At 51.5% G+C, this 12,910-nt stretch overlaps 1 protein-coding gene across 1 annotated transcript in view; it reads left to right on the forward strand.

Annotated features, from left to right (window-relative positions):
* Fhad1 (forkhead associated phosphopeptide binding domain 1) overlaps window positions 1-12,910 on the forward strand; it is a 111,562-nt gene that overhangs the window by 50,308 nt on the left and 48,344 nt on the right. Inside the window, exons 8-13 of the mRNA XM_077791445.1 lie at window positions 1,267-1,356; window positions 2,555-2,659; window positions 7,739-7,846; window positions 10,547-10,630; window positions 11,277-11,429; window positions 12,528-12,723. Of these exons, the coding sequence (XP_077647571.1) occupies window positions 1,267-1,356; window positions 2,555-2,659; window positions 7,739-7,846; window positions 10,547-10,630; window positions 11,277-11,429; window positions 12,528-12,723 (736 nt within the window). The remainder of the gene's footprint in view (window positions 1-1,266; window positions 1,357-2,554; window positions 2,660-7,738; window positions 7,847-10,546; window positions 10,631-11,276; window positions 11,430-12,527; window positions 12,724-12,910) is intronic.

Raw genomic sequence — 12,910 nt, forward strand, 5'->3', positions numbered from 1 at the left:
TGCTTTATTAGAACTGGCGAAGCCTCCGCTGCCTCCTGGGGAAATGGGGGAGACAAAACGCAGCTGAGAAGCAAGGCTGTGAGCCTGGCCCGCCAGCCCTCTGCAGCCCTTCTTCCCGAGCAGATGGACTGGGGGGATGGATCAGGGTGAAGGGCGCAGGGAGGCAGACCCCCGGGGCTCTTCTGCCTCCTGAGGGCATCTGGGTGGCCTTTGTCCCTATCTCCCCTTTCAGAGCTCTCTAGCCCAAGCCTGCCCTTAGCACCGGGCTCCTCGTGACAAAAGACATTAGGATCTTGATGCTTGTCTTTTTTAAAAAATTGCATGTGTCATGTGTGTTCATTTTAGAAAAAAAGGAGTAGATAATAGTAAAAAGATATGTTAATATTTTAGTGTATCTTCTCTCCGTCTTGTTTCTAAGTTACCTGAATTTTATAGTGAATTCACATCATGCATGTGTCTGTGAACTTGAAACACCTCCCGTTTTTCCACGTTTTGTCACTGGTCTTAAGAGCTCCGGAAGGTTCTCCAGGGAGCACACTCTGTGGACGAGCACCCTCCCTCCCTCCCTCCTTTCCTCCCTCCCTCCCTCCCTCCTTTCCTCCCTCCCTCCCTCCTTCCTTCCACCACTGATGCGGAGAACATGGCGCAGGACGTCCTTCACCTTCAGTTTGACTGATTGGTCCAGGCCCCGCCTGCGGTGCCCTCCTCACGCAGAATGGCCGGGTCAGAAAGAAGGCGCTGCTCCCTTCTGCTCCACAGCCTGCTTCCAAATGCTGCCCCCACCAAGCGCTGAGACGCATCTAAGCCACAGCTAAGAGCGTCCAGCCCAGCGGTGGCCCCTCAGGGCATCCACGTGCATTTCTGAACCCAGCTTCCCAAAGCTGGATTTTTCTTGTGATTTGGATTTCTGGCTTTTTAAAAAGAGCTTAGCCACTCTTCCTCAGGCACTGGATTAGAATAGCAGGAAACGCAGGCTTTCAGGGCAGACAAGGGCCCTGGGAGCCGCAAGCACCCCACGTGGCCAGAACTGGCCTCTTTCTTCTTTTCTGGGGATTGAACCCAGGGGTGCTTAACCACGGAGCCACATCCCCAGCCCTTTTTTATTTTAAGTCAGGGTCTCTATAAGTTGCTCAGGGCCTTGCTAATGGCTGAGGCTGGCCTCAAACTTGTGATCCTCCTGCTTCAGCCTCCAGAGCCGTCGGAGGTCAGGCGTGCGCCTCTGCACCCATGACTGGCCTCCTCCTCTGCTGTCCCCTTTCTCCACAGTGCTCGGCACTGAATGAAGAGCTAAAAAAGGAAAGTTCCCAGAAGGAGCACAGAGAAGCCCAAGAGAGAGAGTTAAAACACTGCAAAAGCGTGAGTCGAGCTTCCTCACCCGGGGGTGCACCCAGAAGGGCTAGACTTGGACCTTTGGGTTCTGGGGAGTCCTGGGTCCATCACAGCCCAGGGCCCAGGGCTATGTGTCAGCTGCTCCAGCCCAGCAAAGAGATGGGCAAGGAAACCACTGAAAACACTGTCCCAGGATTCTCTGAGCAGTTGGCTTTACCTCCCCGTGGTTTGCCCTGGGGAGGGCGGGGGCAGGCGCCGGCACAGGAGGCCAGCCAGGTGGCCCCACACGGCCGCTGGAAGTTCATTCCAGTTCCCAGCCCTGAACCTGCGATCCCCACTCTGACAGCCACTGACTTCACCGCAGTGTTGGGGCCACAGACTCCTTCCTTAGGTATTTTGATTAAATACATCAATTTTATACCAATTCATAAAAACAAAAAGTCACACTTTGCCTTATATAGAAGGCACCTGTAAAAAAGAACATTATTAAAATGTCTGTTCCCTGCACCTCCCACACCCCCTGGTGCCTCCCCAGCCCACTTGCTGGCGAGCACAGCACCTGAACACAGGACACTTGCCCCTCTCCATGCCAGGGACACGGCTCTGCCTCAAACAGAGAAAGAAAGAAGGAAAGAAATTTTCCATTGTTCTGTTCCTCCAGTTGGCCTTTATTTGGACCAACCTCAAAAACAGACCCCATTTATATTCCAGGCACTTGTCAGGATGAGCCCCGCCATTGTGTAGAACGACAATGGACCGAGGGAGACATTTAGAACCCCTGCCCCAGGGACGGGATTCTAGTGAGTCGGCAGGTGTCTCTATTGTCCCCCTCCACATCTCTGCCAACTGCCAAGAGAAACAAACTATTTTCCTTCACGCATCTTCTCTTTGTTTTAACATTTATTTTTAGTTGTAGTTGGACACGATTCCTTTATTTTATTTTTTAATTTTTTATGATGCTGAGGATCAAACCCAGGGCCTCGGAGGTGCTAGGCGAGCGCCCTGCCGCGGAGCCGCAAGCCCAGCACCATCATGCATCTCTTTTAATATATTCACTGAAAATAAAGCCCACTTTGCCTGCAGACGCGGTACTTTGACCCAGAGACGGGATGAAGCAAGCTAACCCAGCAGCCTTGGCCCCTCGGTGGGCCCAGGGAAAGGGTCCCCGGGCTCGGACCTTCAGCCAGAGGGTGAGCTGACCCCTCTGTGGTTGGAACTCTTTCAGCAAATCCAAGACATGGAGAAAGAAATGAAGATGCTGAGAGAGGAGCTGAGGAAGAACTGTTCGGAGCAGAGCATGATCTATAAGACTCTGCGGGAAAAGAGCAAGGTAGGTGGCTGAGGACGGTGGCAGCACTCAGGCCAGGTGCTCCTCACAGCGACCCCGCATGGTGGACGCTGGTATTGGCCTCTCTTTCCAGATGAGACACACAGAGGTAGAGAAGCTCCGGGTTCACCCAGGAGCTAGACATGGCAGGACTCGAACCCAGCTCTGACTCCCACACTCCCTGTGAGACCACTGCTCCAGCCTGTCCTCCAAAACTACCCCCACCTCTAGGTCCTCCTGGATTTCACGTGGCTCCTCACAGAGAAAACCTTCCTGGCACACTCTAGACTCGTGCCCTCTGCCCCAGAGCACCCCAGACACACGGGGCCATTTGAATTTTAAGTCAACTAAAAGTAAATCAAACGATTCAGTTTCCCAGCTTCACCACCCACATCGACAGCTCCCCTGGCTGGTGCCACTGTCCTAGACTGCACGGGTGGAGGACATTTCCACCATGACAGGGAGCTCTCCACTGTTTTAGACCTGGCGATCACAATGGGGAGCCACCACCTTGGACAGGGTTAAAACAGGCTTATGGATCACACATGTTTTTTAAAAAATCTAAACTGGAAATAACTCTCCACCTGAATCATCTACTTTATTTGATGAGAGGACAGTTGTCACTGAGAAAACCAAGAACATTTTAAGAACAAAACCAAATGACAGGAAAATTCTGAGAGGATTTTGCTCAAGGATGATCTGAGAGATGAAAACAAATACCCCAGTGTTTTCTCCAGTTTTTACTTAATATAACTGTTAGTCTTTGAGAGAGTGGCATATTTTTAAATCACATCATTATCGTGGATTTGTCTATTTCTTTTTTTAATGCTGTCAATTTTTGCTTTCTATATTTTGAGTCTGTATTACTAGGTGCATAAAGTTTTAATGCTAAAACATTAAAATTTCACAAGCTAGAATACATACTAGACAGGAAGCAGTCTGAAAATCTCATCTCAATGATCCTGAAACTTGCAAAGTTGAGTACATGTAAATAGAAACAACACAGAATAAAACCAACAGTGAAAAACACAGAGTAAAGTTTGATATTCACTAAATATTGAGAAAAGAACAAAATATTATCAAAAAAGTTTAGATATGCAAAGTATAATCTTGGGAAAATATAGACTTGGTAGAAATGAGGGCCATAGAATAAAATATACAAGGGCAAAGCTATGCTTGGTAAGAATTTGATAGGAATCAGAAAAACTTTTTGCTGAATAAAATCATATTTGTAGAACTTAGCCAGAAAAGAAGAAATCCAGACAAAAATAATTTCAAAAAGAATTTTAGAAATTAGAAACATATGAAAAGCTATTAAACCACTGGCTTTTCTCTGAGCTATGAATTTTCCTCAAAGCAAGGCTTTGACTGCATTCCACAAGTTTTAGTATATAACATTTTTTTATTATTATTCAAATCAAAGTCTTTTCCAATTCCCATTGTGATATCTTCTTTGACTTGTGTTATCTTGAGGTTGTTTCCTAATTTCTAAGCATATGAAGATTTTTTTATGGTTACCTTTTTGCTCTTGATTTCTAGCTTAATTATGATGGTCAGAGAATATCCTCTGTGAGTTCAAACTTTCCATATTAAGACTTGCTTTATAACCTTCATGTGGTCAATATTGGTTGTACATATGTCCTTGAAAAAACGTGCATTCTGCATTCATTGGGTACAGTATTCTATATTCTATATGTTTATTAAATCAAGGTTACCAATGATGTTCAAAACTGAAATTCTCTTATTGATTTTGTTGTCTAGAGGTCTGTTAGTCATTGAGAGAGTGGCATAATTTTAAATCACATCATTAGTGTGGATTTGTCTATTTCTTTTTTTAATGCTGTCAATTTTTGCTTTCTATATTTTGAGTCTGTATTACTAGGTGCATATGGATTTGTCATTTTAATACTTTCTGTTTGATGAACCTTTTGATCATCATGAGATGACTCTATCTCTCTCTAGTAGTGTTTTTCCATTAAAGTTCACTATGTCATTAATATAGCTCCATCAGCTACACTGGATTTCTTTTTGTTAGGGTTTCATATATATTTCTTTTCACTTTTTCAATCGATCATTCTTAAAATTTAGATATATCTCTTGTTAAAAGCATATCGTTTTTTTTTTTTTTTTACAAAACCCAGTTTGGCAATCTTCGTCTGTGAGTGCATTTATATATAATGTAATTGCGTGGTATATTGCATTTAAATTTATTGTCTTGCTCAGTGCCAGTTGTACCACTTACACTCTGATGTTTTTCTCTCCACTCTTGCCTCCTGTGAGCTGATAGGGTTTTATTATTTCATTTTTTCCCCTACATGAACTTAGAAATTTTTCATCCCTCCCCTCTTCTTTTAGTAACAGTAAGATACCCCAGCAAAATCTGGATACTTACTGAGTGTTTTCTTCCTTTACTGTTCTTTAGAGGTTATTCTAAGAATCGCAGCGTTCACTTTCAACTTGCCAAACCCAGTATTCCCTGACGCATCTGCCTCCTTGATGACATAGTGGCCTTAGACAGTGACACCATGCAGATTCATATCCACTGTCAACATTTTCTATACTTCCCTCTACATTTGAAACCCCCAAAGACATTGTCAGTGTTTTTGTAGAGTCCATGTTCAAATCTGTGCATTAGCTGTGCCTTCTCTACATGTCAGATGGCTCATGTGGGACAGTTTTTCTTCTGCTTAAAGAGTGTCCTGTAGTGTTTCCCTTCAGTACTGCTCTGCTGGTGACAAATTCTCTTAGGCATCTGCAAGTGCATGTGCGTGTGTTTGTGTGTGTGTGTGTGTGTTTATGTGTGTGTGTGTGTGTGTGTGTGTGTGTGTGTGAGAGAGAGAGAGAGAGAGAGAGAGAGAGAGAGAGAGAGAGACAGAAAGAGAAAACATCTATTTTACCCTCCAACCTTGGAAGATATTTTGACTGAGATTTGAGTCTGTGTTGGCAGTTGCTCTCTTCAGGCGCATCATTCTCCTGTCTCCTGGCTCCCATTGTCCCTATATAGAAGTGAGCTTTCATAAACCTAAAACTCATGCCTTTGTGTAACCTTGGGATGTTTTTAAGATTTCTTTTCCTTCGACTTACAGCGGTTTTGTGTAGTTTTTCTAGGTGTGGATTCATGTTTTATTTGCCTTATTTGGAATTCTCTGGGTTTCTTGAGTCTTTGGCCTCCAGAATCTCATTCTGGAGCTGGGCATCTGGAGTGGAAAGCCTCTGAAGGCCTTTGAACGAGGATTGACGTGATCACATTTGTGATTAATTATAACGGTGGAAATGACAGCTCCGATGTCCCATGTCCTCGGCACCATGCCGAACACTTCTCTCTTCTCATCCTCACACCAGCTCTGTGACCTAGGAAGTATCTGTCTGTCGTATGAATGAGGGAGCGAGGGATGAGATGACCCACAGGGAAGTGGCCCAAAGCCACGCAGTCAGTCAGGGGCAGAGCAGGACCAGGAGCCAGGTCCGCCTGACTCCAGTTTCTGTGGTAAACTATTGAGACTGAAATTAAATGAAGTTTATAATTCAATTCCTCCATAGTCCTATTTGTAAATAAAATTGCATCTATTTTTAAATAAAATTCTAAATGCAATACCTCCTCTGATCAAGAAGGGTATTTAAACCCCAGTATGCCCCAAACACATGTCACATGATCAGTGGCCAGACAGTCAGATGGCACAGACCCAGCCACCTGCACCTAGAAGACAGTCCTCCCAGACAGGGCTGCTCCCAGCCTGGTGGGCCCTCACAGCACAGTGAAGAACATGCTGGAGGGTTGGGGATGTGGCTCAGGCGGTAGCGCGCTCGCCTGGCATGCGTGCGGCCCAGGTTAGATCCTCAGCACCACATACCAACAAAGATGTTGTGTCCGCCGAAATATATATATATATATATTTTTAAAAATTCTAAAAAAAAAAAGAACATGCTGGAAGGAAATGCAGAGGCTGGGAAGCCACTTCTTGCAGGAGGGAGGTTCTCAGTGCCTGGCCTGAGGCCGGGTAAAGGACAGGAACACAGTAAATCTCTGCTGACCGAATGCACTGATGTTCTGTGGCTCTGTTAGTGACATGGGGGACAGTACAGACAGGCTTGGGGACACTGGGAGGTAGAGCTGGAGCAGGGTGGCAGCTGAGGACGGCCCTGGGTTTGGGGCTAAGATGAGGGGCCCACAGCACCTCCAAGGCCGGGCATGGCCTCGATGCCTCTGGCACAGAAGTCAGGACGGCGTCCCTGGCCCCCGCCCTCAGGCAGGTGCCTCCGTCCCCGCCTCCAGCTTCCTGATGGATGGTTTGCAAAGTTGCTTCAGCACAAATCCTTTCACTTAGCATTTGCCTCCTCTCTGAGTAGTGCCAGGGCCCTGTGCCACCGCGGGTGCTCAAAAAAGCAGACACTATTCAAAACTGAACAGAGAGGCTGCAGGGTCCCCTGACGGCCAGCAGAGGGCAGCATCGAACACGCCCAGGCTCCCCTCCAGCTCAAGGGAGCCGAGAGCCAAGTGCCTCCTCTGCGGGCTGCGATTCTCCACCAGCCAGGGCTCAGCCAGCCCCCCAGAGCGTCTCCACGGGCGAACGTGCTAAAAGTTCACGGCAAATACTTACAAGTAAACCCAACAGTAGCATTGGCCAATCCCCCGTGGGCCCGTTACTGAGGATGTTAGCGTGATGCCACATGGTATGTCCCCAGCCCCCTCTTACAAGGCACACCACTCCTGACACACTTGCCGAGCCCTTACGAAGGGCCAGAGCTTTCTAACGATCCTTAACCAGCGGTAACCCCGCAAGGCGCTCTGTACCACCGTCCCCTTCGGACAGGTGGGGACACTTAAGTCATGGACCAGCGGTGTGGCTTTCCTGAGGTCACAGGGACCATGATGGATCGGAGTCTGGGGTAGGACAAACAGTGAAGCCCAAGGCACAGAGCCTGCTCCTTGTCCCAGGGGAGAGTGCTCACTGGTGACCCCTGCATGGGCCGCAGCTGTCCCTCTGCCCCTGAGGGACCCAGGCCATTAGACCTCCTAGCGCAGTCTCCCCGGGTGCATTAGAGCCACGTGAGCCCCAGACACAGGCTTTCCTCATCTTTCAGGTGGAAGAGAAACTTCAGGAGGACTCCAGAAAGAAATTGCTTCAGCTGCAAGAAATGGGGAACAGAGAGAGCCTGATTAAGGTCAATTTGGAAAGGGCCGTGGGTCAGGTAGGCGTGCCCCACCGCCCCCATCTCTGGCCCGCTTCCCAGCAGTCCTCTGCACCCAGGGTCAGGAGGGGCGAGCGGAGATGGCGTGGCCTGATTCCTGTGGGCCTCGGGACCAGTGGCCTCTGTGGCCGCTCCTCTGGGTGGCTGTTGCTGGAGAGCTCTCTCCTGAAGGAAGACCCCTCTCTAGCAGTGACCCCAGACTCAGGCCAAGCAGCCAGTCCTGGCTCCACACCTGCCCAGGCCCCTTGGCCCCAGGGTATCTCTAGGACATTCACCCCGAGTCCGGACCAGTCCCCAGCAGGTTTCTCAGTGTCCATAAGGAGACGCCACTTCTCTGAATAAAGTAAACCCCAAGCGTCCAAAGTCCATGCAAGATGGAGACAGTGCTGGACAGGGTGGTGAGCAGGCCTGACGCAGCTGGGTGGGAGGCACCATTTCTCCAATGCTCAGGCCCAGGATGGCCGGGAGGGCCAGACCACCAGAGGAGACTTCAGCAAAGGCTCAGGGAGGGCACACTGGAACCCGGGACCAGAGGGCATGACCCCCGGAATCTGACCCACCCGGGGCAGAGACCTCCGCACTTCTCAACAGAGGTCCCTCCCGAGGTCAAGCGTTCCAGGGAACCCCCAGAACATTCTGTGTGTGGCGCTAGTCTTCCAATATTGTGACCAAAGTGCTGCCAAAAGGACGTAGAAGGAGAAAGACTTATTGGGCTCATGGTTTCAGAGGATTCAGTTCATGGTTGGCCAGTTCCACTGCTTTGGGCCTGAGGTGAGGCCGGCCATCATGGCGGAAGGATGTGAAGGAGGAAATCTGTCAGCCGCGGCAGCCGGGAAGCAGAGAGGGAGGAAGGGGGGAAGATACACCCTCCTAGGGCACACCCCAGGGGCCCACTTCCTCCACAGACGTCCCTCCTCCTGAGTCTGCGCCACCCACCGGCCGACCCACTGAGGAGGTGAGACCTCCTGGCCCAGTCACTGCCCCAAGGCCCCACCTCACGTGTCCAGGGGTGACGCTCACATCCACACCCCAATACGTGCCTGTTTTTCTGTTTCTGGGACGGAGGGCCCTCCAGTCCTTGGTCACACTCCCAGAGGCCTGTGACCTGCCTGGAAAGGGTGAGAAGCACAGTCCCCCAGGGTCCTCCACACCCACCCCAGCGCCCACAGCCCTGCCACGGCCACATCCAGTCTCCACCCAGCAGTGTGCCCAGGGCTTGGTCCCACACTCTGACATTCAGAGGGACACACCAGGCCGAGATGCTGACCGCTGGGCAAATACTAGAGCCCTTCCACACGCACCCACCTCGGCCGCCCTGGGCCCTCCTGAAGGCTGGCAGCCTGCGCCCCTGGGCAACCCCTCACTTTCCCTGCCCCCCCACTCCCCACGCACGCCGGACGTCAGGGCCTGACTAGGCCTCTTGGCCAAGCGTCGACGTCTCATCATGGCTCTGGGCAGAGGTCATCCAACACCAGCTCAGACTCAGAGATCTAAGGGTGAGCCCAGGGCCTTCCAGCTCTCACCTCTGAGGCCTGGCCCCTGTCTGCAGTCTACCCACCGCAGCCCACTGACCTCAGGGCCAAGCCCACGGAGGAGCAGCTTCTGCTCCCTGCCCTGGGCAGTCCTTCCTGTAGGCAGCCCACCCACCAATGGCACGAGGGACCATGGCTCACAGGGCTTCTCCTGATAACCAGCTCCCTGGGTGAGCGGGGACCGTCCCTTGGTCATATAACCAGAGGACAGCTTGGAGTGCCTCAGGTCCCCTGGTCTGCTTCTGGCAGGAGGACCTGGGGCGTCCGTGGGACCTTGACCGTCTCACTCCTTGGCTTCCGGGATCTCTGCTGTCATCTCCTGGGCCTGGGGACTGTTGACCTTTCAGTTGATTCTGTGGCCTCTGGGCCCCCCCCCAGGGCTCTCATTAGAGTCTTTAATGACCACATTTTTCCAGGGGACAGCAGACCAAGAGCTGCCATGTAGGTCAGTTCCCAGAGGACGCACGGCTTCTCTGCCTCGGCCTCCTGCTGGCCTCCGGGGCGCCCGGGGCTTGGGTGCTGTGAGCGTCGGCAGAGGCACCAGCCCCCTCAGCCTGCAGACACCAGCTCGCAGGAGGCCCTGGGCACCCGCGGCTGGGCCTGAAGCAAGGACTCGGGCCTTGACAGGGTCCCAGTGCCCAGCGAACGCCTGCCGAGTCCCCACTCCACGCCAGGGGACCAGGCTCAAGGGACTCAGCAATCAACACCACAGACAGAGTCTCGGGGCGCCGATGGCGTTAGCACAAAATGGCAGAAGGGAGCGCCTCCCCTCTCCCCGGGTGCCCTTGCTGATTGCACAATTTACTTGGGCTGACAGTCTCAATATTTATTTCACAGTCTGGTGCCAGCTTAGCAATTACAGAAGAGCGCTCCCGGCCCCAGACTTCCCATTGGATAAATTGGCAGCAAGTGGCGCTTTTAGGGCTTGAGACACATGTGCACGCAGACCACGTGCCTGGCTTGGGTCGGGCAGGCAGGCCCAGAAAGTAATTAACACCTGCTGTTCTCCTTCCTTCTGTGGGTACAGACAGCCGCTTCTGGTGCGCTGTCCCAAACCACGGAACGACCCCCTAGGCGTGCGGGCCCGCCCAAGTGACTGTGTCCCTGGACCCCCGCCCTGCCTCCACCCCTAAGGCCCCACTGACCTGTCGCCCCCTTTGTGCCCCAGCTGGAGCAGTTCAGAAGCCAGATCATCAAGGCCACCTACGGGCGGGCGAAGCCAAGCCAGGACAAGACCATCACCGACCAGCAGGTCAGTGTGGCCCGTCGCCAGGGGCTCCTTCGCTCTCTCTTCGGGGATGGGGACGCCAGGCCCTGGGAGCATATGTTTCCGTTTTTGTTGGTGGCACATATTTTTCACACTGTCGCTACACCATCAAGATTTGTTTTGATTTTATGGGATTTCCTGGCTTTTAAAGTAAAAGCCAGTTAAACTCCTCTGAAATGCTCTTATGAGAATCAAGTTCAGCCACACACACACAGAGGGGCGGCCTCCCCTTAGTCTACGTGCCCTGGCTTCTTCCTCCCAGAGGAGGGGGTCCGGGGGTGGGCTGCCCTGCTCGTCTTCCAGGACCCTTTCCTGTCCTCTGGGTCACTGCACAGGTAAGAAAACACACCGTGGGCCGCGCCTGTGGGGCCCAGGAGAGCCCGACCCGCTGGCTCCCACAGCCTCAGGCTCCGTGTTCCGAGGCACTGCGACAAATGCAGAAGCATCTGGGACACTCGCAGCCACGGTGCAGGCCTTTGGCTCCTAGGAATGACCTCTGCTCCGGAGCCCCAGGGACAGAATGGGTGCTCTCCCTAAGACCCACCCGCTGAGCTGGGGGTCTCCAGCTGCCATCCTCTGGTCCCCTCTCCTGAGGACACTCTGCATTCAACATCTTTCCTTTTCTCACCAGCTGATAGAGAAGATCACTCAGGTCACCGAGGACAACATGAACTTCCAGCAGAAAAAGTGGACCCTGCAGAAGGAGACCCAGCTGAACAACTCCAAGCAGGAGGAGCTGGCGAAGAGCGTGGAGAAGCTGAAGGCGTCGCTGGACAGCTGCCAGGTGCCCCTCATGCTTTCCACGTGGCCCCCTTTGCCTAATTGGTATGTGTCATTTTTGGGAAACTGTCCAGCTTTCTGGAACAGGGGGGGACAGCAATGCCCTGTACCCACCTCTTCTCCTCTTGGAGAACAGAAAACCAGGGACATCAAAAAATGCCTCCAGGTGAAGAAAACACGAGCATCTTCCAGGGTTCATCCAACCACAGAGCTAGAATATTCAGGGGGAAGTGCCTCTGAGCTGAGCACTGTCAGTATACCCTAAACGACAAAGGCTAGCAACTGTGTACACGGCATTTACATTATACGAGGTATGCCGAGCCATCTAGCAATGACTTAAGGAATACACAGAAGTTGTATGCAAATACTACACACTTTATGTAAGGGGCTTGACCATCCTCAGATTGGGGGATCTACGGGGGGTGGAGGTGGAAATGGGGAACTCGAACCAATCCTCCATGATACCAAGGGACAAGGGACAACTGTACTGACTTCAGGAAGGCCCTGGGGCAGAGGAGGGAAATCCCATGTTATTTCCAAAGAAGCCAAAGAGGTTTCTGCCCATTATTCGCACTTACTTGTTTGGCCCGGCAGCGAAAGGCAGCGAAAGCTACTTCCTCTGGTCACCTGTGATCCCAGAGGAGCGGGGAACAGAGGCCCAGGCCCCCAGGGCCCCACCGAGCTTATCTCAGGCAGCTGCTTGTGCCTTCTCTTCGAATCAGCAGCTGCTATTTGTGGAGTTGGTGCGAATGCTTGCTTGTCAGCACTCCTTCAAAAACCAGGAAGCCACACTTTCTGACCAGCTTGTGTGTTGATGTCTGCAGGAACCGTGATAAATAGGAGAAGCCAAATGGGGTTCTATTTTCAGCCAAATTGTCTAAGGCAATTTGGCTTTGGAATCACAAGTACCTAAAAGGTTGTTCCCTAGACTCTCAAAAGGGTGCAAAAAATATATAATTTGCAAAAAAAAAGAAAAGAAATGACGTTGAATAAAACTGGGGCCACTCAGGATGGTCAGGGCACCCTGGCTCCCTTGGGGCAAGGTCCAGGTGCTGTTCCCTGCCACAGGGTCTGAGCTCCACACCTTCTCGTCTGTTTTCAGGCTTGCTTGAAAATGTCTTGCTGCAGCGGCGACCTGAAAAGGGAGGTGGACCTTCTCCAGCACCTTCAGATGAATCCACCTGTCCTGGGCCTCCAGAAGGTGACCCTGGACATCTTGAGCCACTCACTGTCCTGGCTGGAGGAGACGGAGCAGCTGCTGAAGGACCTCGGCATCCAGCTACCCAGCTCCGAAAAAGGTTCCTGGGATTTTGTTTTTCTTCTTCTTCTCACCTTAGTTGCGGGATTCTGAAAATGTCGTGATGAATCCTGCCGTGATGGGGCATCTGTTGAGATGGCTTCGCAGGCATGTGGCCGAATATTCCCTTCTCCAGACTTAGTTGGCTTAGGAAGTGATTTTTCTTAAAAAAAAAAAAATACACAAGT

Source organism: Urocitellus parryii, chromosome 11 (genome assembly GCF_045843805.1).
Source record: "Urocitellus parryii isolate mUroPar1 chromosome 11, mUroPar1.hap1, whole genome shotgun sequence".
Taxonomy (NCBI): domain Eukaryota; kingdom Metazoa; phylum Chordata; class Mammalia; order Rodentia; family Sciuridae; genus Urocitellus; species Urocitellus parryii.